General features: G+C 38.4%; 2 protein-coding genes and 2 long non-coding RNA genes across 6 annotated transcripts; 2 read left to right on the top strand and 2 right to left on the bottom strand.

Annotated features, from left to right (window-relative positions):
• Positions 1 to 1,012: 1,012 nt before the first annotated feature.
• On the bottom strand, positions 1,013 to 27,156 carry LOC125567955. 2 transcript variants are annotated; one of them, XR_007311929.1, is made up of 3 exons: positions 26,879 to 27,156; positions 20,239 to 20,278; positions 1,013 to 1,558 (listed from the first exon to the last, which is right to left on the bottom strand). It is a non-coding gene; the product is annotated as an uncharacterized LOC125567955 (long non-coding RNA). The 2 variants fall into 2 exon arrangements; XR_007311930.1 differs by lacking the exons at positions 1,013 to 1,558; positions 20,239 to 20,278 and adding an exon at positions 13,799 to 13,951.
• Positions 5,963 to 8,353, top strand: LOC5520948 (transcriptional regulator Myc-2). The gene is made up of 3 exons (XM_001640809.3): positions 5,963 to 6,350; positions 6,458 to 7,021; positions 7,333 to 8,353. Exons 1-3 carry the CDS (start codon positions 6,188 to 6,190, stop codon positions 7,896 to 7,898), a joined length of 1,293 nt encoding a protein of 430 aa, XP_001640859.2. The 5' UTR covers positions 5,963 to 6,187; the 3' UTR covers positions 7,899 to 8,353.
• LOC116604135 lies at positions 10,365 to 11,749 on the bottom strand. The gene is made up of 2 exons (XR_004290931.2): positions 11,498 to 11,749; positions 10,365 to 11,252 (listed from the first exon to the last, which is right to left on the bottom strand). It is a non-coding gene; the product is annotated as an uncharacterized LOC116604135 (long non-coding RNA).
• Positions 11,800 to 16,570, top strand: LOC5520947 (protein L-Myc-1b). 2 transcript variants are annotated; one of them, XM_032366098.2, is made up of 3 exons: positions 11,800 to 11,946; positions 13,234 to 13,772; positions 14,715 to 16,570. In XM_032366098.2, the coding sequence occupies exons 1-3, from the start codon at positions 11,927 to 11,929 to the stop codon at positions 15,158 to 15,160; spliced, it is 1,005 nt and encodes a 334-aa protein (XP_032221989.2). In that variant the 5' UTR covers positions 11,800 to 11,926; the 3' UTR covers positions 15,161 to 16,570. The 2 variants fall into 2 exon arrangements, with proteins under 2 accessions (XP_032221989.2, XP_032221990.2); XM_032366099.2 differs by lacking the exon at positions 11,800 to 11,946 and adding an exon at positions 12,973 to 13,122.

The raw sequence follows: 27,156 nt of genomic DNA, 5'->3' as shown, positions 1-27,156 counted from the left end.
AAGGCTGAGCCGGTTATATATATTGCGGTTTTGCCATTAACGCCGACATTACGCTTCAGTCAGGAAATGTTCCTATAAAAAAATAATAATAAGAAAATTCATGTACAAAAATGTAATTTTCTTATGTCCCAAAATGACTTTTTGATCGATATTATTTTGAGCAAAATATATTTTTTGATATATAGTGTTGGTTTGAGAAAAATACAAACTACATAGGTTTCCCTACAGGCCTGTTTCGTGGTTGCCCACTCATCAGGGGAACCACGAAACAGGCCTGTAGGGAAACCTATGTAGTTTGTATTTTTCTCAAACCAACACTATACACCGCTCTACTTTCGAGTATTGAGCACTTTCTATGAAAGCCTTCAACCATCATTTTATCTTTTTTGATATATATATATTTTTTTTTATTTTAATATTTGGGTTTAATGTCGCCATCCTTCTGATCTTGGGCCATAGCCTAAAGATCAAAAACAAAAAAAATATATAAAACCCGTTAAAAAAAATGATATCAAACCCGTTAAAAGTAACTTTTGACATTTTCCATCTTGCGAGAGGCACATATTCACTCATTTATTCTCTAAAGAAATCAAATTAAAAACATGTAACACATTTTACTTTTTATTTTTTAGCTAGGAAAGGAAGCGGTTTTTGGGAATTTTCTAAATGACAATAAGAAGTCCGGAGATCATTATGAAAGACCTACAACAAATGACAGGTATATAGTACAAGCTTGCCACCATCCATAGAGTGAATCTAAAATGCTGATCAAATAAATCTCGCGAACCTTTCAACCAAAAAGTCATTTGAGCAAAATGCAATCAAACAATTGCCATTGTCTTGCAAGAACCGTCTTTCTAATACCCTTGATAGAAAGGTAACACACCTTTTTGACAGAAAGTATCAAACGTTTCATATGGCAAACTGTTAAAGCCTTGATTCCTTGATTACAGCGTGAACAGCGTATTGATAAATCCGTGAAAAGCTTTATACATACATACATACAACTTTCGGCACAATTATTAACCTTCGGTCTTACTATAGAATAATAAAACAATACAGGGAAATATTCTGCGAACGCGCACCTGAAATAAAAAAATATATATTGCCTCAAGCGCTAGTAATTTCTTTTGCCGTGTCCATTAAACATTCGAACAAAAAACACCAGCGTACTAATAGTTTATATTGAATTGGCTTTATGCTGACTATGAGTTGTTTAGTCTTGTGTTTACACCATGCCACCTGGGCATATAGAAATACGAGAACAAAGACCTTGGGTCAAAATGGCTCTTATTGTGTGTGTCCGAAACAGACAAAGTAATCAGAAGCGAGATGAGCGTATAGCTTCTAAGAGCCAGTATATACAAACTTTGATATGTGGCCTATAGTATACAGTGTACACCTCCAGGAGGGTTGAGAGTTCTTCGTTACTTTCTGTATAGTTGACCAGAATTGCACTTGAATATTTCCACCCATTTCCGGGTAGGGGTATTTCTAATTTGCTTGTCAGATGTTGTTATTGAAGTGGAATTTTAATCAAGATCCGATAGGAATGTATCTAAAACAAAATAAGAAAGAGTTAATTGGGAGATTATGTAAATGTATTATTAAAACTGTTTGTAGCTTTAGGCTGTTTAACTCAGTGACAATATTATAATGGGTAATTAAATTGATTTTGAAATTTGGCGGAGAGGGCTAAATGCACACGATAATAATGAGTATTTCCATATTTTGTTTTAATGGAAATAATTGTAAAGGCTAAAAACGCTGTTGAAAAAAAAGAGGAGCAAAAATGCATCTAAAAGGGAATACATTCATTTAAATGCAAATAAAAACAAATGTAAAAATAAATATTAAAATGAAAAATAAATGGGAAAAGAGGAAAGAAACAGCCTTCACGATGCTGATCCTGGTTGGAGTGTGAATATAAAAACAAATTATTTTCCTGTTTTGTGCACAAGGATGATTTATCTGATGAAGTAATAGCTATAAAGAAGGCAACTTAGTTATTTTCGTTTTCCCTTAAAGGGGCTATGCCATGAGTTTTTGATGGGCCACGGTTTACTTTAACAATCGACAACGGGATAAAAGGAAGTTAGCAAGGAAAATCCGATAAAGCATTTTGTTTCTTTTGGTCATTTCTTTGACACACACAAAAGGAGAGAATCTCGATTCTTTGTTTGGGAAACTTTCAACTTTAACAAGCTTCGCAAATGATGTCAGTTTATTCCAGTAACACCGTACGGGTTATCGTGGCGGTAGAATTGTTACTGGCGGCCGGGGAAAAATAATTCTCTAGAGCACGGATTTTCCAGTAAAAGCGAACAATATTTACAAATGGTCGGTAGTATAGTAACTATTGTTCCTGTTGTTGACAATAAAACAAAAACGGGACTATATTTAAAAATCCGGTAAATAAAAATAAAACTTCTCTCTCCATATTGATCGAGGAATAACCTTTATAGAAGGAAGTTAGACACCGTCTTGTATCAATCCGAGAATTTCATATGGCTTAAGAGTGTATACATTATAATCTAGAAGAAGTCTTAGGAAATAAATCGTTTTAAATAATGGTCTTGCGCAATTAAATCTCGAACCTACATTGAAATATAAATTTTATCCAGAACTCAAAAAGTGCACTCTTCAGCTCCATGCCGATAAGTTTAATTGATGTCAAAATATAAAAAGGTTTATCAGGATTTTACATTCCTAAGCAAACATTTCGGTAGGAGCTCTCTGATTTGCGCTATCTTGCGGGTTAAGCTAGAAATTGCGTGCTTTGCCATTATGGTTGCAACCGTGGTAACGGACGATAACGGATATCTTTCTTATATGCCGGTCCATTACTTGACCGGTAATTAGGGCCCTTTTGCTGTGTTTTGCACAAAAATTTTCATTACCAATGTGACCATAAGATTTTCAGGTTCTATTTTGTTTTTTTGTTTTTGCATTTTGTTTTCATATGTGGGAGGTAAACGCATATAAAGCGATTTTCATTAAATATTTCACAATAAGTACCGGCAAAATGTTCTGGATTTCCTTGGCCAAATTCAAGAAAGATGAAATGTTGTCTTATATGGGGGTCAAAATTTGTTAACGATAGCAAAAAAAAATATTAGAACAGATAAGAAATTTTGTCTTAAAGTTTCCCCCGATAAATAGGGCTTCAAAGATTACTTTAGCGAGGGCCTTAACGGGTAAGAGATAACTTATTGAGCAATGTAGGTAAGAATACTTGCTGTAAACAATTGATAAAACAGATAGGATATCACACATACGCTACTTTTAGGACAAAGTTCTAGTTTTGATTGCTTTTTATGACCAAGTGGGTGGGGAGGCGGAAAAAGACGAGACACAGTATTGCACAATAATCTCAAAACTCGTAACCAGGGAAACCAAGAGGTGAGTATTTTATACCTCAATCAAAAAAATTGCTGACAATAATTGCAATAATCTTACTCAATGTCACATTGTATTTAATTTTATTCTTCTTAATTGGCAAACAACAACGGTTACTATGTATGCAGTCAATTCAGTTACTATGATTTTCTAAAAGGAAGCTCTTGGAGTAAATCTGACAGATTTGTTTGAGTACCATAGTGTTTAGAAGTTAATATTACCATCGCGAAACAAATAAAAACAAAAAAGGATACACTTAAATCATACGGTCTTGTTATGTTTTTTGGCATAGATATCGCCAATTTTTATTTTTCTCAGGTTTAGCTATTTTAGTTTTAATGCCTCACATGCAAAATATTTAAATTTAAGTCCTAAAAAAATATTTTTTATAAGTCAAACTCAAGTCAGAACTATAGTTATTTGGACCGAAGTTGGGAACGAACAGCTAGTCAGCAATTAAACACCTGCTAAACGAGAAACAGAGACGGTTAAAAAGTACTCTAGACGTTAGTGCAACAATTTGGCACTGTGCGAACGCCTTGTTAGCGTTGAATGCTCGTTAGTGAAGACCTCAAATACTTTAAAATTCATTAAAATTGCACAACAAAAGTAATAACTATATTCCTGACTCATTTGGATTTGTTTGACAAATGATTGACCTGCTCTATTGCTTTTTCAGTGCAATGGTCTCACAAATGCGACACTGATATCAGATTTCAAGAATATGCTGGAGGGGAAGCCCGCCTTAGGTGTCTGTGAATTCGGAGGACGGTTATACAGTTCTAACTCGATATAAATTGAGAGCTAGGAATCAGCTTTTCTTAGCTTTCAAAACACACTGCGATGGTATGTGAAGTGGCAATCAAAATAAAGCGCTGGAGCTTTTGTTTCCGTTGCTTAGGGCGTTTCGTTTGTGGATTCAACAATTCGTCCCTTAAGGACAGTCCTGTATAGACCACATGTTTCTATGGGCCAATAAATCATAATGCACTTGAGAACGCTCAATTATCTCCCACCTGGTAGTTCCGAAACAATGTCATTTTCGGCAGTTGCATATTTTTGCAACAGAAAGCTCCGAAAAAAATGTATAATAAATTCCAATGTATATGGGATGGTTAAGGTACAGGACAACTGGATTTGATTCTCTAGGATTTGGTTTGATAGTTGTCCATTTTCAGCTTCATCACATAATCCCCGCTAAAATGATTACTTAACCGTAAGTCAAACCGTTAATCTGCTAAAACCTGTGGTATTGGCTAAACAAATGTCTTTTAAACAAGATTGGGTTGCAGTATTTTATCAAGTGTATCGAAGCGCTTAAAAGAGCATCGGCATCGTAAACGTTTCCACTTCAGATGTCCACCCCTTCGGCGTTTTACAATGCGTCTGATGGAGCGAAGAGAGCCCAGCAGGAATTGCAGGTCACAGGTGCACACCCAGTTAAAGCTGACTGTTGTTATATGACACACACAGTTACAACTGAGTCGTGTATCCTGACCTTGCGCATCCAGTGCGCCTTACAGGCATGCACGGACGCCTCTTAGCGTGCTCTTGGAGCAACTTTCTGAGGCGATGCTACCCCTACAACCCTATTCTGAATTACATAAAACATATTTCCAGACAAGCTCTTTTAATAAAGCTAAATACTTAGGATTTTTTTCCTATTAGGCCACAGAAAAAGTGTTTCGTGACAACAGGCTATATGTGATACACAAGTAAAACAACAAAAATAAAACGCAACGCCATTGAATCTTGTTTACGCCGAGGTCCCAAATCTGCAGCTCTGGATGGCTTTCCATTTTGAGTTCCAAGACTTTTATATTAAAACTTACAATTAATACTTTAAAATAACCATCTCAAACCATAATCAAATGATGCACAGTATACTCAGGAGCTTAATAATTTATTTATTCAAGACAATTTCAAAATAATTTAGTTCATTGACTGAAGTCAATGACATAACATGTTGCTTATTTTCGAGTGATAACAACGTTCAAAAGCTATCAAATGCATCCAAGTTTTAATTGGAAATTTTTAATAGGCAACACCTCTTATCGCAAAACACATTATAAAATGAAACACATAATAAGAAGTGACGAAATAAGTAAATTCTGAATATTTTTACTTCAATAACAATCACTGAAGTAATAGGAAATAGAATATTCAACTGTGCTTAAAATATGCTGACTCAGACTCTCGGGCGGCCGTGCAACATTTCGAGTGAACCCGAACAAACTTCTTACGTGGAAAGGCTGAGTGAGTGTAAATCTGGGGGATTTGATGTCAAGGGAGGCAGATGGCCACACTACAGGTGGCAATTGATAATGCAAAGTCGATCAATGGTCGACGCTTGATTAACTAGCCATTGTTCCGCGCGATCAGGTTTTGTGTTCTCGTCTGGAAAACGTGTGGCCCGGCGTCTTCCCGGCGTGCAATGCGAGTTAACTCAGCTGTCCGATCCTCTACGATTAGTGGCTGTTAGTTTTCGAGAAACTGACAGCTCAGGGGTAAACCCTTGAACTCATGAATATGCATTAGGAAGCCTAAAAAAAAGTAATAATTTTCTGGAGAAGGTTGCAGTGTAAGGATTGTTTTCTAATCTCAAGGTAGACCTATCATACAAGGATCTTCGGATTTGTAATCTCGTCAGCCATTCACAAGAAAGATAGGCACCAATTGAACGCGACGAGACAACACGGCCGATTATGTATTGTGTACTCGAGCTTGTCCTACTTATGCAGCACACCGTCGTTGCGTAGGAGGAGCATTGTTCTCCGGCTTTGAATGAATGGATTTGAGTCCGCGTAAGTGTGAAACATTTATCAGTTTGGCGTACGCTAGCTCGGGTGCGTTTCGAAATTGCCCGCGGTTAGTGATTCCACCAACCCAAAAGGACACAGATTCTAATCGCATTTCGACAACTGACACAATTTTACCAGACAACTTTGAAGGTAGGCAAGTGAATGTTGACGGGGCGCGTGACTTTCTATAATTTTACTACATGAATGAACGTGTAGTATGATACACTCGTAATAACCAGCTATCTTCCTCCCCGCAGTTATGACTCTGGTAGCGGAGCACCTACTCATGGACACGTTCGGCTCGGACTTCGACTCTCTGCCACCATCACTTTTTAAGGATTTTCCCGAAGATGGCTTCAACATGAAGAAAAAATCAATGACGAGCATAGAAGAGGATATTATGTCTGATTATTCATTTCCTCCAACTCCGCCGATCTCGCCGGGTTGTTCGTCTATCGCGTCTGAGATCGGCGACCCAGAGCGCATCCAACCAGTCTGCGACGAGCTCGAGGATGACTTCAACTTCGCAGCGGAGGAGAAATCTCTTTACTTCCAGGAGAACGACTTCAAGGATATCTTAATTAAGGACTGTATGTGGAACGGAGCTGCTTTTGAAAACGCAGACAAGAAGCACACGACAGCAGCCAAGCAGAAAGTGAACACGAGTCAATTGGAAAAGATCCGCTTACTCTGTCAAACTCCGCCGATCGCCGAGTCGACCGCGCGCGTTCTGAGCGTTGATCCCGCCGAGATTTTCCCATTTCCCATAAATGCTGACTCGACTGATGGCCCCAAGGATCTGCATGAAGGCAGTGACTCCGGTGAGTCTATTCAACAGTCTCTAAATAAATAATTGTTTGTTGGTTTTACCAACTACGCTCTCTGATCTGTGGCCATTTATTTGATGATAGTAATTTTAACTTGTAGTAGTATAGGCCACTCGCGAGCGTTTAGACTTATCCTAGATTTATAGCCAGCCAAACACACTTCCAACAGTGACCTAGTCACTCTGTACTCCAATTAGCTTAAGTAATGTATTCAAATCTCTTGTAGTTTATTTTATTATCAGGAAGAGTTTAAAGGACTTTTGATCATGAAACGCTAATTCTGATTTTTCGTGTTCCTTTATCAGAAGAGGAAGTAGATGTCGTTACCATTGAGCATTCGGCCAAAAAGGAGGGGGAGGTAGAAAAACCGACTGCTGACGATGTGGAAATGCCAGAGACTCCTGACGAAATCCTTCCAAGTCCTTCCCCGTCCGATGCCTCGACATTCGAGGACTTCGATGATGAAAAAACAGAACTTACGGGAAAAATCAAATCGCGCAAATCTAAAAAATCTTACTCGCATGAACTATCGTTTTACAAACAGGGAAGAAAGTCATCTAAGACAAGTAATTCGGGATCGGGAGATAGCGACGAATCTGAGAATGATAGCGAATACACGAGAGCTACGCACAATGTACTCGAACGAAAGCGCCGCAACGATTTGAAACTAAAGTTTCAAAAACTTCGGGATGCTGTACCGGAGTTAAAGGACAACGAGAGGGCTCCGAAGGTGTCAATCTTGCGCAAATCCTGGGAACACATTGTACAATTAAAGGAGGACGAGTTAAAACTCGTAGCAGAGTTCGAGAAACAGAAAAAGATAAATGCTCTTTTGCTGAAAAAGTTGCTCTCGCTAAATAAGCAAAATTAATAGCACCGATCACTGGCAAAGTGACGGTATTGTATAAATAGGAGCAAAGTATTTAATCGATATATTATATATTAATTCACAGTTTTGTAGAAATGCTTATGCGTAGGAGAGGCGCTATTTGTAGAGTACGCACGAGTCATTCGGTGCGTGGGATTTTTGCCGGCTTTAAATCCAATTCAGCACTGCCATAGAAAAGTTAAAGCAAGCCTACAGGATAATTGAGAAAATGCAAGACGTAAATGCTATGCATTTTGAATATTATAAATCAAGAGCAATGAAGGGTTGAGGCGGCAGGAAATTTAAGAATGAATGAGAGAGCGAAGAAAATGAATAGGTTTATCATACGCCTTGAAAGGCGCGCAAGTGAAATAGGAGTAGAGATTTGCTCGAACTTTTAAAGCACAGTTTCACTACATAAATTATCAATTTCCACAATAAAAATATCAGTTTATCAATGGTTGAGTGTGTTGTTTGCAATGGTAGGGCAGTGGGTCGTTTCGCTTTTACACTCGATAGTTTTTAGAGTTCTTTGTTCGTGGAACAACGAAGTACCCGCGGCTTGTGGTTGTCAATGGAACAAGACGCATTTACATGTTTACTAAAATACTCCCGGTTAAACTGCATACATTAAATCAATTACCTAGTCACACTCAATCGTGCGATTCTCTGTAAAATGTGACAAACGACGTCACTTGGTTTGCGGGAGCAAATTAGCGCTGATTTCACATCTTTGGGTCGGCTTTGTGACACGAGAGGCGTGAGTTTTTTTTTTCTTGCGAAATTGCACAGAAAAAAGCACAAGTTCGTTGCGGGTGACGGTCTCAAATACTTCATTACTATACAATCATGTTATGGCGCCATTTTGATCTCATTGGGCTTTCTAATGACTCGGAACTATTTGATTATTCAAACAAAATTAAAAACACAGACGTTTATATAACTTAAATATACACATCATGCACTTTTACAAACCGACTACATATACTTTTTTTTTACAAAGATGATTATTTAAAAGTTAACGATAAGAGCGCTATCGTCTTGGACTACAATGAAATCGAAAAGACAAAGGCGCGGGAAGCGATTTTGAAAGGGTTGGTTTTAATACCACAAAAAAACGGAGCTGACGAGATCAACCACCTATTTTTTCACCCCTCGACTTTTATCGACCACAGATTCTGATTTTACCTCAACTAATTTTGTTAAAAAAAAAAATAAGACAAACATAAACTCTCGCCTTCGAACTTTCGCGCACTTAATTTGTATCTCGTAAACAGCGCAATTTAAAATAGCGTTTCGTTTGCGCGCAGTGTATTTTACATTTTGTGTTTTCCACCGTAAGTACCTTTACTTAAGTATTGCTTGACACTTCTTTGGGTTATAGAAACCTAATTGTTGGCGCTTAATTCTCGAATAAATCGCACTGGCGATAAGCTTTATTATCTAAATGCATAGCTGGCAGTCAGGAAAGGGCTCAAGGCTAGCGAAGTGTGCAAAGGAATGAGCCGAGCGTTTGACGATAGCTTGTTACACGCGCCATTCAACGACACTCCACGCGCTGTCGGATCGCTCCGTTTCCGGTCGAGCTCCTTCTATTGTTATGCGTCCCTAGAAGTTGTGCCTCTACTGGCCTTCGCGCGCTTTATTATGTAAATAGCTTTAACTCCCTTGACAAGGCAGGTGGCGAATCAATGGAGTAAAAATAGTGCTATTGTTCACTACAGCTGTCTTCAGCAACATTCACCGCTCATTATACAAATTAGATGTAATACATTCCAAATTACTCTCGCTTGTTAGTTTAACTCGGCGTTTTACAAAACTCTAAACACCCGGGATTGCGTCAGAGGAGCCGAGGAACTGGTACATTGCAAACAACATTGAAACCCTTCCCCAAGTTAATTTACTGTGTGAACACACAAAACTGGTTGAACAATTTAGCTTGCAAATCTGCGCTCCTTAATGGCTTTTCTTTCACTTTTGGATACTTTTATAGCAAACATTTCATATGCACTCATTGATATCAGAAGTAACCGCAGGCTCGGCAAACAGCTACATAAACATACAAACGTCAAAAATTAATTCAAAAATACATTTTTTAAATTTTCGACAAAAGGGGGTAAATTGAAAATGTTAGGGTTAACCATGTCTGATTGTTATAGTTTTAAGCTAAACTGATACCAAAATAATTAACTTAACGTTAAGTAATATAGCAGATAAGACGGACATTGTCCGTGTCCATCACAGCGAAAGCGAAATACCTTTAGCTATCTAGATGGACTTCCGGAGTTTAAGTCCCGGTTTAAGACAGATGATAAATTTCACTTTCTCTGCAAACAAAACAGGCGTTTGTAAACTTTTAATATCAGTGATAGACCTAAAAAAATATATAGCAAAGCTATCTTTGGCGGTTATCAGAAAAAAATTAAATTAATCAAAAATGATAAATGCATTATAGAAGTGTATTTTTTATTTTTATTAACAAGGATTTATTCGCCTATAAATAGGAAACCCCGGTATGAAGTTCGAGTGAAAACTGATTTATCAATCAAATCATCGGTGCGAAATATCACCCATTTAGCAAACAACAATAATGAGATATTTATTATCGCCAATATTTTAACAGCTAACTAAATTTCGTTTTGTAGTTTACAATAGTGCGGACTCGGGGGGTTCTTTTGTGCTCGCTTTCGCAATTTTGATTTATTTGTGATCTGGCGCCAGCTGCCACCGAAGTGGCTTCCACTGCAATCCGTCAATCATCAATAGCCAATGGCTTTACCAAGACTGCGGGAGTAAACATTGACATTGGGGTCAATAAGGGACTCGAACCTTAATCTACATCATAAAGGGGGGCTTATTTACGGCCCTGGATCATTGAATCATACGAGTTCCTAGCGCGTGCCAGAGTCCAAACTAAGAGTCGAAAACAATGACCTCCCATTATCCAGGGGCATTAGAGCATTCACAATTATTTCGTTAGGCGCTAAAAGTACTTGCTTATTGTCTCCAAAAATGCAGCTAACTCTTAAATTTTAATCCATTTTCGCTCATTACAGGCTTGTAAACTAGCAATTAAACGCTAGAGATGGAAAGGCTGTTTAACTTTTTCGCGCAAGACTACCTACGTTAGCAGGTTAGCGGCAAGCTTCCTAACGTCTGCATTGTGTACCACCGCTTCTATGATATTGTTCGGGCTTAGCTGGAAGTCGTTTGGTGCTAAAAACGCACAGTTCTGGAATGCAGTTGTTTGAGTTTATTTAGAGTGAAAGTGTTTGGAGTTATGCAGAGCGGATATTTGGTGCGTTGCTCGCTTGTTTAGCACTCGAGATGAGCCTCAAGGTGGCGCGTGCCAGCTGTCTGCGAATCATAAAATCATTGGGGTAATTAGAGTGACACGCGTCGCATTCCGTTGCACGAATATCATCACATAAAGAATCGCACTCTTCCATCTAGCAAACAGACTCGCAAACACCCAACAACCCCTCAATCCTAACACACACCTCTCCATCCCTCCGCAATCTAAATCTAATGCCCAAAGCGGGATAAAAAAAAACCTGGACGTAACACAGAACAGCAAATGAACAATACAATGTGGTAATGACCTTTGTATGATCAAATATGCAGGCAGCACGGATCGGTACAACTAGCCTTTTTGCGTTAACTTCAAGTTTGATGCAGAGATGCAAGTGAAATGTCCCCTCGGTGATAGATTATGTATTTCGTGCCTTGGATCAATGTTATTTCGGTTTCATGCAAGATGGGTGGGGGCACCTCGGGAGGTTGCTGTCATGCCCTGTTTGATTATACTAATTGCGTATTCATGAACAGAACTCGTTTGCATTTTTGATTATCACAGGCTCAGCCTGGCGCATTCGCTCAAACGACTCACACAGGCCAGTTTGCGCACGACGCGACAAGTGACAATAGTCGTTAGCCCATTAACCGCCAGCTCTAGCGGTATAACAGCTCTGCACTTGACTTGGCCACCGCTACCGTCTGCTCTAACTTCAAGTCGTTCGTTTCCAACCAAAATGCTTACCAGTGCTTCATTGTAAGTACTTTTAATTATATCCACACCAGATAGCACCGCGGTAAAACTCCACTCATTCAAACATAAAAAGACTATTGAATTTTTTTTAGGTTTTTTCATCTTTTGTGCACGTAACGGCCTTCTATTTCAATGTGACGCTTAAGGTTGAAAAAGAATATAAGCATTTCCTAAGCAAACATACAGAACGTACATTAATTTCATTACCACAACAAAACTCTTAAACATCTTTTAATTGCATTTCTATATCCGTCGATAGAAGACCACCAAGTATCATGAAAGTGAAAACGGGTCTTAAGTAGATTTTGATTTCCGCTTTTGGAATTTTTGGCGGCCAGTTACCAAGGAACTATTGGTGGCCGTATTCTAGCACATTAAGCAAAGCTATTCTATTTATCTGAGAGTAGGAAACAGCTGTTTTGCACAGCTTTCAATGACCCGTAAAACACTCAGTGTTCTCATCTTTATTACAAACACAGCTGAGCTCAAAAGCCCTTTCTGGAATCTATCTTAGATTCCATTACACTTTGAGAGGCGCGCCATTTGGGGCAAATTCCACTGGTTGGAAACAAAAACGCAATTAAACTGTTTGATCTTCTTTTTTTGCTTTTTCTGGAAACAAAATAATAGAAGTTTTTTAACAACTATCTCAAAGGGACTGGTATCCAATAGTTCTATGTGAAATATTATTGCTAGTAAAACGATACCGTGAGCGGGTAGTGGAGCCATTTAGCGGGTTCTCCCTTGTATTAGCTTTCCCATGCATATGAATACTAAACAAGTGAATGGAGAAACCTCTCGGTCGATGTGATTTTCTGACTCAGCAAACCTGTAAACTTAGTCTTGTTTGTGCAAAACGATAATAAACCGTAACCCAAACTAGTACAAAACGTCAACATATCCATTTCTAGTGAACAGAAATTGAGTTTTCTTTGATTTGCGTCCTACGAAGATGTCCAATAGTATTCAAGGTTTTTTTTGTGGAGTATGCAAATTAGGCATTGTCTTAGTATGACCATTCATTGACTATGACTAGTAGTCCATTCACCCAAGAAAGGAAGCGCGGAGCGCCTATCTCTCAGAACCGCCGCGAGTATCTACTCACGCTGGTACACCTCGACACGATTCGTACTAATTCCGTCCCACTTCTTAATCATCGATCGACTGCTCACACTAAAGGTTACTATTGGGAGTTTGGCGACTGCACTTGGCGATCGCATTGTACATTTGCTGCAGGTCGAAACGCGTCGCAACGATTCTTACTCATACTTTTGCATTCGAATCTTTCAGATTGTGTTGTAACATGTTTTTCGACCAGACGCCTCACCGAGGGATGATGATTCAAGACGGTGGACCACAGGATTTAGTAGTAGAGGCACTCAGCGACGATCTCTGCAACCCCAACATGCAAAATGAAGTCGATTTCTGGAAGAAATTCGCCCTCCCAACCCCACCGTACTCGCCGGAGAACTATAGCAATTCGTGCAAAAGGAACGTTTTTCCCGGCCAACACCAGAACACGTTACAAGTAGTTCCCGATGACTTCCCAGAAGACCTTTCCTCGGATCTGCCGCTTGTGTTATCGGATGCCGAGATGGAAAGACTCACTTCTAGTACATTTGTGAACGATTGTGTTTGGAGTGAAGGGGACTACGACCCACATCGGATGGCTGGGAATTTGTGCGCCCAAACGGAGCCAGTACGAGAAATACTGCCCACACTTCCCGAAAAACAACTCCGCGACTTTGCACAGTACACACAGTCTCTCGCAGCGCAGGAGAACACAGTTTGCCAGCAACAAGCTCCTCATCGCTGGATGCCTTATACCGGTAACTGCCCTTTCATTTAGTTTTTATTTTTGAGTTATAGTCTGAGCTCGCGGATACTACGCCTTGCGAACTCTCAGCTGTCTGTCTGCTGGATTCTTCCACTTTGTGATGTGTCTGATAGCGATGGTGCAACATGCTCCAGTGAAGCGGGCTACGTTAGTTTAAACAGATCTGGAACCCTAAAGAGATTATACAAACATTCACTCAATTCGAGAGAAAACTTGTTATTTTGGCAAAAAACAAGGGATCACTTTGGTGGATTAGAATTTGCGAGCATAGCAACTCTCTAATGGAACGTAGCACATCACATGCAACAAGTTGCTGATTACATATATTCGAGGGTGGACTCACTCGTTCAAAGTTTTACGCCTTTGAAAAACACATTTTAACACTTCACACTTAAAAAGTCACAAGTTTAATCCATCGGTTTTCCATTTATGTATTTTAATCTTTTATTTTACAAAGAGGTATTCCTCTACTCTATGTAGTAAATAACTGACCAAATGTTTTCGATTTTTGTGGAATTAGAAGTAAAATCACAAGGAGAAGGCAATCCGAGTAAGAAAAGTTGGAAATTCTACAAAACACTTGGAATAGAGCTTAAGTTTGTGACGGTTTGCACTAATTACGGGCGGTATCGGTATTGATTTGAAAACAGAAACACAAGGGACAATGATCAGTGACAGACGAATAAAACTCTACTTACTCAAAGACAGCCAGACACTACCGACAGATTTTTATAAATGTGGCTATTAGAAAACAAAATGCCTAAAGAACCCTTGAAAACAACACTATTTACGATTCGTGCAGGCAAACTTTTGCTTAGTAATTGTTCCGTGTTCTTAACAAAAAACTAATTCAAAAAGTGTTTAGAAATATACTCTAAGGAGTTTTGATGTAATAATTTGTACTTATAAATGTTTTTTTTCTTTTTTTTTATAGTCGAGTCTCCCTCACAGCACCAGCAAATCCAACACCCTGTACGACCCGCAGAAGACTTTGCTCCACAAAGATACGAAAATGTAAATTCAAAAAGAACACGAAAACCGAGAAGAGCGAGCCGAAACTCCCCCCAGCGACCGACGGAAACTGAAAACGAAGACTCCGAAGACAGTGAAATCAGCCGAGCAACGCACAACGTACTAGAAAGACAACGGCGGGAAGATCTGAAGTGTCGGTTTCAACTTCTAAGAGACAGTATTCCTGAACTCGAAGACAATGAGCGCGCACCGAAGGTCGCCATCTTGAAGAAAGCCCGAGAATTTGTGCATCAGTTGATAGGCGAGGAAGAGAGATTGTGCGCAGATAAGGAGCTAGAAAGACAGCGCAAACTTATCCTACTCAAGCGTCTTCACGATCTCAGGAACGACTGCTATGGAGTCTTATAAACTCGTTGACTTGTTTACTATCAAATGCAACCACTATGTGGCCCAAAACAACACTATCATTACAAACGTTTTTGTTCCAAATTTCATAGCTTTATTTTTGTCAAAAGTTATTAGTTATTTCGTTGTAAAATAGTTTCTTCAAGAAAACGTGAAACTTGACCCCCTATGGGTCTTTCAAATTATGCCATTTTAGTTATTTTTTTGTAAAAGCGAAATTAATTTCGAATCCAATCAAAATGGCCAGACGACGGCGTACTCGGGCGATTCCCTTTATTCACTCTTTATTTTAATGACGCCGAATTATGCCTAAAAATTATGTAAAAAGGAATTCCAGTTGGTTTAGCTTCAGATGCTAAGATCATAATCTCGTCCATTTAGGACTTAATTTGTACAGACACCATGTACAGGATTGCCTTCGTTTTCCAGCTTTCAAAAACGTAGGTGTGACAGCTACTAGCATTCCGACTTATGCGCAAACTTCGCGCAATTTTCACCCTTCAGTCAATAGCACTTTGGAAATGCTCTACTCGTCACCCAAAGCTAAGTACACCGCCAAAATTCATGAATGAGAATTCCAAATGCGATTTTTCTGTGTGATAAAGTGTTTTAATCAATAACTCCTTTGTTGAAAATGTTGACGAGTGTTCATTGACCAGGTGCTGCTACGGATTGTTAGTTTAATAAGTTTATGTTTATATTAATTTCTTCTAAACTCTAAATTCGAATCTTCTTTTTAATAATTCGACTATAAACCATTTTGTATCATAGTTTAATAGATATGTACATTAATGATTCTATTTTATTTTTATTTTCGAAAAAAAAAACCCTAACAAGTGCCTAGACGCCTATGATTCCGTTTGTTTTGTCTCCAAAAAAAAAACTCTTCATGTCAGTGGCTAAAATCTAAGTACAAAGCATAGAACTAAATCCAGTATAGTATGGGTGATCCATTTCCGCAACCTTATGAGCTCGCAATGACTATTAGAGCCCAACAAATCGAAGAAAATACTTCTCAAAAGACATTTCACTTTCGAATGTCAAAATAACGAGACTTTTCCATTTATGCGACATCGCGTATGTTAGTATGTTGAGGCAGACCTGTCAGGTTCAACCACTTGTTGCGCACAGTTCATAAGTTGTGGTAAAAGGAAGAGAGTTAATACAGTGTATATAACTCAACCTAAGGGTAAAACACAATTAGTTCATTACAAGATATCCAGACTATGTTTATAATTACGTACAAATCTATAAAAACCTTTTCACTCCGAAATCGCAGTTGTAAATAAATAATACCTTATGACGTTCATCAAAACGTCCAATGTACTAAGCAAAAGGTGCTTTATAAGTATCGAAAATTTGTAATAAAGATATAAGATATATCACATAAATAAAAATGTTCAGAACAATGAAGTGTGGTTGAGAACAGTTTATTTCTGTTTGCGCTTCGCCCGCTGCGCCTTATTTCAGTTTATTTGTTAGTCGGAAAAGGACGCTTATTCTTGATTGAATTCAAATGAACAAAAAGCCAATCCAGCTCGACACAAAGCATCATTTAGCTGTAATTCAAGATACAGCTCTCATCTTAATGATGGGCAGATAAAAACAAAGGAAACTTAGAAGGCTCAATAACCGAAATCAAAGTCTGGAAATTTTCATGATTAAAAATAATGGCGTCGATGTAAAATACTCGGGGCTATTTCTGTTTTTATCACAATTAAACAACCGTCGATATTGAACTAAGTACGAAGATGATAAGATGGTATTCAAGATTCAGGGTCGAAAAAGACACTTCGTATATAATTTGTCGGTTGAGTGGATGGGTTTCGTGCCAGAACGTTCTTAATGCACATTTATCATACTCGTATGCAAAAGGTTTGAAAAAAGGGTGGACCTTCAGGGCCTTTACTCCTGGCGTTTGAAGTCTAAAAGGAGCATGTTATAATAATAGCAATACTTATTGGAAAAGAAAGCTACTATGTTTTTTGGCTTCGACAGCAGGACTTTGATAAATATTTGCATTGATGGTCTCACGGAATAGATCGAAAGGGAAAGTGAAAGCCTTTCGACAGAAGTCAAAACGTCATCATTTCCCGATCAAATTTCACAGTTCGCTCTCCGCTTTTCAAAAGCCTTGTCGTAAATAAAACATGGGGTCTACCAATAGTATATTGCCCTTTGTACGGCGGTGGTTCTGGGTTTATTTTTTGGCGAACTTGCCGTTCAATTTGCGAATAAAGCCGTGAGCATTTTAGTGAAAATCGCCAAATGCTTTTTTCTTTTGGGCATTATTAAGCTCTCACGTTAAGTTATGCAACTTGAGTCTAGTACCCAAAATAGCGAATTAAACGTCACTCATGCTGTTATATTTTACGGTGATATGAAGTACTGAAGGATTGCAGACAAGGCCGTCTGATGCTTAAAAAAAGGAGGTTGTTTGAAAATGGCGCGAAACAGTTAGGTAGATTCTTTCGATGTTTTCCCCAGTTGTCAACTGCCATAGAGTGATTTCTTGGCCTCTACATTCTGGTAAATCATCAAATAATATCTTATCTTTTTTATATTCTATTCAAAATATACGAGAACTAATAGTTCTAAAAAATACCGAGACAAAAAAAAAACAAAGCAAAACAAAAATAAGCACAATTAATTTTATCGTTAGCTGATTCCTCGATCACTCTGTAGATTTGAACTGAGCGACTAAAAGTCTAGTTACACAGGCTTAACATGCAAATTAACTTTCCAAGGAAAGTAAATGTGATATACGAAAGCAAAAGTACATAATAGTATGGGTAGCTCCATGATAATATCGAGGCATCGCGATGTGCAGAGAAGGTAACGAAAGCGTATATCACAGTACAGAGGGGGGGGGGGGGGGGGGTATACTTGACCTGATAACAACAATAAAAACAATACAAGCCTCTGCTGGTGGATATGTTCTCGGTATTTACTCGGTATTTTCCAAGCGTTTAGGCATAAGCAATGAAGCAGTACAATTCTCATGTGCACCAACAAAGGAAAAAAATGCATGTCTTTCTTCGGGTTTATAAAAACATTTTAAAAGGAAAGACATGGCTAGCAACAAGCTTTCTTTAAAACTGTTGGTATAAATTTTTGCGGCTTGTGTTTAACCGTTCAAATTGATAACTCAATTCACGGGTACGCAGGATGTATCTCAGTGTCGGAAACATATAAAAAAATGTCGCAAAAAAGGCGCGCCAGGCATGGAAAAAGGGCATCCAGCCATCAAGAGGTGTTGATAACTTTCATCCTGATATGGTGCAAGATTTCAAATCACAGACACCGGCTTGTGGGCGGAGGATTTCACTGAAAGGATCACGTAACAAGAAGAAGACCTTTGAAACTTCAAGAATTTTAGCCCTTAAATTCTAAATTTACCAAAGAGTTTTTGTTAGAAAAAGACGCTGGGACAAAGAGGGGTGTTGTTGATACTGTGCAAAAAAGTTTCTTAAACAATGTAACATTTTTTACCCTTTTCGCAAAGTTCCCATGGCAAGCTGATCTGTATTCTGTCACCCTAAGCGATAATCTCACGAAAACAAATTTTAAGACTGTGAAAAAACAACCTGCTTTAAATGCTGTTCAAAATTGAAAACAGTTTATTCCGTAAAACACGACTAAAAACTGAAAATCAGTTCGAGTTGAGAACATGAAACTTTTATTTTTAAGAAGCAAGAGCCATCTTTCTTTTTCTGATTTGTTTTGGCAGTTTTTGGTGGCTTTATTGAACATGGAACAATAGGTTCTCAGGAACATAGACTTTGTTCCTTTGATGACGCGCCAAGCACAGAGACTCCCATATCTCTATTTAGAGAAACAAGTGAAACACATGTGTTCCGCGTATAAGCGCTCTAGTCCCATATCACCCCATATGCCAAACCAAAGACATTCGCCAGCTCGCCAAACTACGATTTTAACACTGTTCATGTTAAACTTGATTTTTATAGTGTTCAGCAGTATGTCAAGATAGCTTGGAATCTTTTTCTTAGTTCACGATTATCGTGACAGGTACCTGTGGGAATCAAAGAGAAGCTCCTAGCGAATACAAAAGACAAAAATAAATACCAACGATCTCAAGGACGCCCTGAAGCCAACCAGCCTTAGCTTGAATTCGATTTTCTTTTATCGCGTTTTTTTTTTTTAAATCACGGCGTCTTCAACGAGAGATCATAATGCCGAAGATCAAGGCTTGTTTTAGTAACTAGACTTCTTACGCAAATCGTCGCTAAGACCGTGATCCATCGCCATGGTAACAGATGGCGAGTACCAAGCAGCGATTGAATGCGTTCTGATGTAGTTCTTTATATTGAGCAATGGAACAAACAATAATTAGTGGCACAGGTAGCGACAGCAGGGTTGTGAAATAGGACTTAGGGGTGGCCCGGATGAGCGCCTTCTCGGCGTGAAACTAAAGGACACAATAATAAACCTCTCTTTTTTCTTGTAAGGTAGGGACCACTTAAAGTAGCTTCAATAAATTTATCTTCATGCTCGACACTTGGACTCTACAAGCATTCTTATTGGGAAGAAGTGAGATGGGTTCAGACCACCTCAAATCTGGGGGCTCTGAAGGTCTGCTTGCGTCAGAGCAAACATTATTGCACAATGCGTTCGCTTGATGGTCCACGTTCGACAGACCGAGAGAACGGTTACTACTGTATCACTAATAATAGTTGCGATGCCCGGGAAAGCATTTGCGTGGCCTTTTTGAATAGAAACTAACACGACCTTAAGTTCTACTTCGTTATCATGACATTGTTAACGTTTAAAATAAAGAAAATAAAAAATAATATTTTGTACTTTGTACATTGTAAATAAACATTATAATTTCGAATTTCGAAATCGTGACCGGAAACCGCTGGAGTAAACTTATCTTGGTCTTCCTGTTTGGCATGACCACAGCTTCCAGCGGAAGGGATATAATTTGACTTCCAGAGGAAACGTCTGTATTATCCGGTAAGTATTGTAGAAATAGGTATTATCTACTGTGATGGATCTTATTATAGACAAGTGCACAGTGCATTTCTATAGTTGGGATATCATGGCTTTTCAAGACTCACCATTCATGTAAAAATTTTTGGCAGACAGAGGAAGTCGTATCTATAATCCCAGAAAACAGTTGTTATCGGCATAGCTATGAATATCACTTTAAACATCGTCTTCAGCTTAATCGCTATCGTTACAATGATTTTTAACATAATCATCATATTATTCTCGTCATCCTCATTATTATATTACTATCATTATAACATCATTTTTATCATCATCATCATACTGATTAGCATCCCCGTCATCAATACGTCATCGTCGTCAGCATCAGAAACGCAAACTTCCTAATCATCGGCAAGATTACCTAACCATACTGAACAATGGCATCAAAATTAGGTACCGATCAATGCCAGAATAGTCAATGTCATCATGATCATTATCATCATCATCATCAGCAGCAAAAGCATAAACGACAGACGCAATTATATTACCAATTGAATTTTTCATGTTTTTTATATACACATATATATACATGCATAAAGTGAATATCTTACAACTCAAATTGCTGCAAATGGCTACGATGTTCATAGGAGGAAGAGGGAAGTTAAAAGCAGGAACTTGGGTAAAAAAGGTGACAAATATGGAATAATACGCGGGAAAGGAAGCTGTTTTCCGCGAAAAATACAGTATAACGCCTCTCTGAAAAGAGAGTTGTTTCGCTGACGGTTTCAGGAGCGTATTCGGGATTTCCAGCCCCTTTATGAGCTGGAAATATATATATATATATATATATATATATATAAAATTTCTGGTGAAACATACCCCACACCCCTACCGAAACTATCAATCCTCATAAAAAGAAGGCTGTCTAGAGGGGTCTGGTATGCTCACCCAGGGAAATGTATGACATTCAAACCCTCAACAGAAAGAAATGCATCCATGTCCATATGAAAGATATCATAATCAGCAGATGCCTGTGTGTCATATCGGACATTGGAGTCTACAACTTCTATTTGTATCATATCATATCACAGTAAATCAGACGTCTATATCTAAACAATCTCATTTTATTTTCTGGTATAACAACTGAAAATCATATCAATATGTATCAATTGCAACTATAAATAATCAAATATAATGATAGTAAATAATCTCAAATATATCAATAACTATAATTATGTTTTTAAAATCACAAAATCCTGATCAAAATTAATATGTACCAACTGCAACTATAAATGATAAAATAATATATAATGAGATAGTAAATAATTTAATTTTAAACTATTATATAATATATAATATGGGGGATCCCTAATGTGTCATTAACTATTATGTTTTCACTATTACAAAAATTCTAATCATAAACAATATGTACCAACTGCAACTATATTAAAATAAAATAGCATGTGATAATATAATTACATTTTTAAATATCACAATATTTTATGGGAAATCCCAAATGTAACAATAACACTTTCTATATGTAAGATTGTCATAATAACTCAATAATCCTATAGCTGTGCAAAAGTCTTTATCAAGAATAGCTAGAGCAAGCTGAATATTAAGAAGAGCAAATATTACTTCAAGATTAAAATAACGTCTGATATGACAGTTGTTTCCAAGAAAGTCCGGTTTAATACTTTACATGAATAAATCATGGGCGAGACCGGGATTCTTCGCAACCCAGCCTTTCCTTGGTTTGGTCGCTAGCACTACTAGGAAAGCCTATTATTCCAAGGGTTTCCAGGCTGATTGCAGCCCATGCTTTCTCGTAGAGGCAAGAGTAAAAAAGCCTGGTAAAACCGTGGTTTTCCAAAATCTCCGGGCAGTTTTTTTTTTACCTGGGCTTCTGGTACCTCGGAATAAGGATTGACTTCATGTCCTAAGCAATCACCATTTGGATTTATCGTATGAACAAATAGAATGAACTCTAGATAATGAACTCTAGATTCATAGTTGTTTTCCGCACCATAGATAAATTTCAGTGTTTGTAGCGAAAAACAAATTCCTGCAAGCCAATCGCTCGCAAAAAAAATATTCGTGCATCACTGAGGCGTCCGAAAAAAAATTTCAAGCAGACTAGAAAATATCCACCCCCCACCACTACGGACCAGACGGACCATCTAATGGTCCGTCTCTGAGGAACATCAGCGAAAAAAAACTGTTTTCAGAGAGGCGTTTACATTAAACTTTAGCCCTGTATCTTGTGTGTCTTGTTTCCAGAACTCCTAAGTAAGCCATCTTGTATTTCTATAGCCTATTCGGTAATTAGTTATACCATGTTTTCCAGTCAAGCCTCGCATGAACATTCTAAGTTAATAAAACCTAAAACTCTAAGAGCAAACTAGAGCGCAGCTGATGCTGTAGTTCCTACACATGCATCGGTATGCAACAGCCATACTACAGCAAACCAGCTACCTGCTCCCCTAATCATTTTCGATATACTGTAGTTACATGATACATGCATCGGTATGCAAGAAGCAAGAGACATAGTGTAGCCAACGAACTTAAAGCTTAATCGTATGCAATACTTAACGCAACAATTAAAAGCTTTTATAATCTGGTATCAAATATTTGCTTCGGTTAAAAACTTAGTCTGTCATATCCCCCCCATCCAACCCTGACAGATGCGCCTATAAGTCTGACACATACATCGGTATGCAAGACTACCATCGTACGCGACACGGAACAAACAAGTGCTTACAAATAGCTTCGTGTGCCAAGCAAACACAAACAAGTTAGCCAGGCGCCGGCACGCGTAGCGTGTCAACACAGGTATGGGGCAACATAGATCAAGTCACAGAGGGTGGTCCTTACGGCGAACCCTCCTGGGCAAATAACGGATGAGCGCACGAATCAGGGACGCAACCGAGCCGAACCGTCCCGTGCTCTCAAACATCCATGCAGGGGACATTAATTTCCGAAAGATCCCTGTGTGGTCAGCAAAACAATGCCATGTAATCAAACTAGATATGAGACATTTAATATTTTGCTGGTCCGTGCTACGCGTGACCTTAATCAGTCATGGGACGTTCCGAATTTTTTATTTCAAACAAAGTAATCATCAACTTGAACATCTCGCCAATATAATATAGAGATAATTGAATCGTGTGTTTTGATTCAAGTGAAAACATTTTGGTTTGCTTCTAAAGCATCTGCTAATAGAATCTCTTTACCGGATTAATATAAACGAAATAACACCACGGAAAACAAATCACAAGAGTAACGGCATGTCGAGGTATATGTTAAGCTCGCTTACATTGCTAAGAGGCTACAGGTATAAATATAATTATTATGTTAAAGATCTTCAAAAGAGATTATTTTTAAGCCTCTTTTAAGCTTTCATTTTCCGTGAGAGGGCGACAGATCGCGTTAATTAGTTTATTAAAGTTCTTTCAGAAACGCGTTGCAATGAAAACTTCGCAAGTCACGACGCACGATAAAAAGAAAAATACAAATCTAACTTTATAACATTTAAATTTATCAGCGACATAGCACTCAAAACAAACAGCTCCCTTAACCTTAAAACTAGGAACTTTTCCGGAAAATGCCTTATCAGCTTCCGTGCATCGTCTCGCATTCCAATTTCCAAATGGACCCCCTGTAATCGCATTGTCAATAAAACCAATCTCGACGCTATCCATTACATGTGCAGTATACGCTTCATAAAGCTAACATTTCGAGTCATTTTTGGAATCTATTTCCTGTTTTTATATGTCACACACAGATGTGCGTTTTGAGGTTGTTGGTTGACATTCCATTAGCCGAACAAGAGATTTCGTGTCATCGCTAAGGCTCGAGGTCCCGCATCAGTAATTTAATGACGTCAGTTGACAAGGATGTTTGCCCAAGACGCGGAATAACGAATAGACTCTTTAAGGAAGGGCGTTTCTTTTGTTTGAACAATCTGATTAGATTATCAAAAAAGCTATCTTTTAAAGACAAAAAAAGCAATGGTAACATACATTTACTATTTCATCGAACGTTTTCCTGGCAACGGCGAATTGTAAAATTTCTTTGGACTGTCAACTTTTCGCAAGTCTACTTCACAAAGCTTACATAAGGCATCCTGCGTCATTTCCAAAATTGCAGAGGAAAGGAGGGGAGATGCATGCAAAATAATACCCACATTTTGTAGTAAATCACTGCTGAGAATACAAAAACCAAGGCCCCTGTTTTTTTTTTTTTTTTAAATCCAAAGTGTTGTTCGTGGGGGGGGGGGGGGTACCTCAAACCCCCTAGACGGCCGGACATTGCATAATAAAGCTCCTAAGGACTGTAAAATCTCCTTGTTTGTTTGTGCAGTTAGTTGACTCACTACGTGCAAAAATAAAGTGGCCTTACAGAAAAAATACTTGGGCTTTGGAGTTTCATCTCCCACCTACTATGTGCAAAATAATCTTTCATTTGGTGGTTCTGGTGAAGGCTACCCATGACTACAAGTTTACTACTGATATTTACTTCTTCTTCTCTGATCCCCACTGGTAAATAGATCAGATATTTTCTAACTAATTTTTGAGTTTATTATGAAGTACCTATCACAAGCTGAGATACATCTTACTTTTTACTCTGTTTTATCTCACTCTTACCCTGGTCCTAGAGCCTCGAGCGTCTCTCTATCCAGTGGCCAGCGAGGTAACCTCGCTGGCGCACTAAATAGAGAGACGCATGAGGCTCTGGAACCAGGGTATCTCACTCTAAGTTTTCCCAGCAAACAAATTACTTGTAAAAAGACTTTTTGAAAAAAAGAGGTTACAAATTGTTTTTACAATTATCATCTACAATGAGAATTAAGCATGCTCCTTAGGAAAATCATCTACAATGACAATTAAGCATGCTCCTTAGGAAAAAATAAATTTCTAAGCTGTTGTGCTGAGGTTATTTTCTGCAATAAAAAGTAAACTCAGTGATGCTCATTTTGAAGTTTTAAAATGGTGTGTGCTCTATTTAACACATTGACTCCTGGTTATCTTTAGATGAATCTTTACAGCCCATCAAAGTCAAACACTGCTGCACCTAGTCAGCTGTATCCAAGCTTTCAAACAGTGCTTTGCGGTCCCATCTCTAATCCCTTGTTGCTGTGCTAATGTGAGCACAATTTGAAGGATTTTTTTGTATTTTTCAAAAATACAGCTATGGGCATATTGGGATCATGCCTCATTAAGCCTATTGGGGCATAATTGAATGCTGTGCTTATGGATATTTGCAAGCAAAGGTGGATTCATGGGGATTTTTTTTACTTGTTTGGCTTTGCCTAGATATGAAATAATTTTCTAACGAATCACCACAGCTCTCCTAAATTCTGCCTTTTCTGAAACCAAATTGATTCCAAAATTGTTTACACTGCTATTCTGTATCTGTATGACCTGGAATTGATTTGTTTGGCTTTGGGGTGAAAAGACTTATAGAAAAGTGTCGGACTTTGGGGAGAGTGTTGACTGGCCCTTATCTCATGATTTTTTACATGGATCTCCCAGAATGCTTTGCAATTTGTAATGACACCAAGATGGTTTCACAAGCCTTCACGGAGTGGACACTGTGTTTTGAGGCCATTTAAATTGACCTGGAGGATCAGAATAAATGCATCTAATTGTGCCTTGAGCTGTGATTGCTGATCTCCTTCCCTTGTGTGGTATTTTGAGCATTTTGTTGAGAGGGGTGATTCTGCTGTTTTTTTTTTGTTCGACTTGAAATTTGTCAAAGAACCTGAGCTCTTATTTGGTTAAAGAATAGTTGATATCACCTTGGATGTATATCTTCAAGACCATTTATCCTTTAGAGTGTTGCCTGAGTATCTTTATCTTGTTGTGTTTATTTTGCATTTTTACCTTTTCCGTATAAGGTTGAATTGGACAATACTGGTATTTATAGCAAACCTAAAGTGGTTTATGAGTAACATGTGATTCGCAGAGTCTGGTCTCTAAAAACCACGTAAATGGTACAGGCCTATACTGTAAACAAGAATGTTACAGCTTTCCAAATTTTTGTTTTTTTGTTTTTACATTTATTTGCTTGTTCATTTGACATAGCTGTCAACACAACTTGGACATAGCCTGCACAAAGGCGCTAGTTTGTGGGCCGAGCGAAAGTTTGTTTGTGTGGGTAATTGGTTGTGGACGCTTTAGGAGAAATCCTCTCCTCTCGCGATAGCAAGGGATTTCGACTGCGTGCAAAGGTAAACCACGCGTCACAGGGCTCCTGAACACTCGAAAGGCTAAAAGTCCGATTCAGCACAAAGAGAGCCTGTTTGCAGGCTAACTTGAATAGGAATCTTGTGAAGTAGGTAAAATACAGTAAATATGAACATTCTCACAAAAATTAGGCTTGTGATGAAGTCCAAAATCTTGTGACACCCGCCCAATGCGGGTGAGTTGACAGCTATGATTTGATACGCATGAAGCACTCTCGGTTACGACACTAAATTCTGCAAATGTAGCCTCATTTAAAATAGGTGGTAGCCTTCTTGTTAGCAGAGGCCTCTTTTCGTTGTATTTCGCTAAAATAAAAAAAAGCTTATGCTAGCAAGGGAGACTAAAACAAAAAATTCAAACTGCCGTATCGACCATCAAGTCTACCGTTCTAGAGCCTGCATAAACCAACAACCGTACTAGCTTAACTAAGCTTCCACGTCGTAAATCACAATGCGGGATCTATACTCACGAAAAGAAAACAGAATCTTATGCCGTGCAAAGATCAATTGTGTGTACTTACAGGCGATAGTCGTGTAACCGGGGTAAGAGGTAAGAGCTCATATGCAAGCCGCCATTTTGAATTTACCACGCTCCGTAAAACCACAGGCATACCCTTAAAAAACAGGAAGACCACGATAATATACTCCGAGCAGTCGGTGCAGTCCACCGACAAAATTCGTGTACCAATAGTTTTACAGAGCTTTAAAATATAGCTTTGGATATATGTTGTAGTCAAGTAGAATCAAAAAGCCCAAACTGTCGCGATCTCGTACCAGAACAATGAATACAATACACCAA

The sequence above is a fragment of the Nematostella vectensis genome, chromosome 6 (genome assembly GCF_932526225.1).
Source record: "Nematostella vectensis chromosome 6, jaNemVect1.1, whole genome shotgun sequence".
Classification (NCBI taxonomy): domain Eukaryota; kingdom Metazoa; phylum Cnidaria; class Anthozoa; order Actiniaria; family Edwardsiidae; genus Nematostella; species Nematostella vectensis.
The sequence above is the reverse complement of the archived record's forward strand: the minus strand, read 5'-3'. Positions and strand labels throughout refer to the sequence as shown.

What these genes read in the sequence shown, in the direction of transcription:
- LOC5520948 (XM_001640809.3), top strand. Translation starts at nt 6,188, where the DNA reads ATGGATTTGAGTCCGCGTAAGTGTGAAACATTTATCAGTTTGGCGTAC. An exon ending in TTTACCAGACAACTTTGAAG is followed by an intron (nt 6,351 to 6,457) that starts GTAGGCAAGTGA and finishes TCCTCCCCGCAG; the next exon opens with TTATGACTCTGGTAGCGGAG. An exon ending in GCATGAAGGCAGTGACTCCG is followed by an intron (nt 7,022 to 7,332) that starts GTGAGTCTATTC and finishes TTCCTTTATCAG; the next exon opens with AAGAGGAAGTAGATGTCGTT.
- LOC5520947 (XM_032366098.2), top strand. Translation starts at nt 11,927, where the DNA reads ATGCTTACCAGTGCTTCATT. An exon ending in ATGCTTACCAGTGCTTCATT is followed by an intron (nt 11,947 to 13,233) that starts GTAAGTACTTTT and finishes CGAATCTTTCAG; the next exon opens with ATTGTGTTGTAACATGTTTT. An exon ending in TCGCTGGATGCCTTATACCG is followed by an intron (nt 13,773 to 14,714) that starts GTAACTGCCCTT and finishes TTTTTTTTATAG; the next exon opens with TCGAGTCTCCCTCACAGCAC.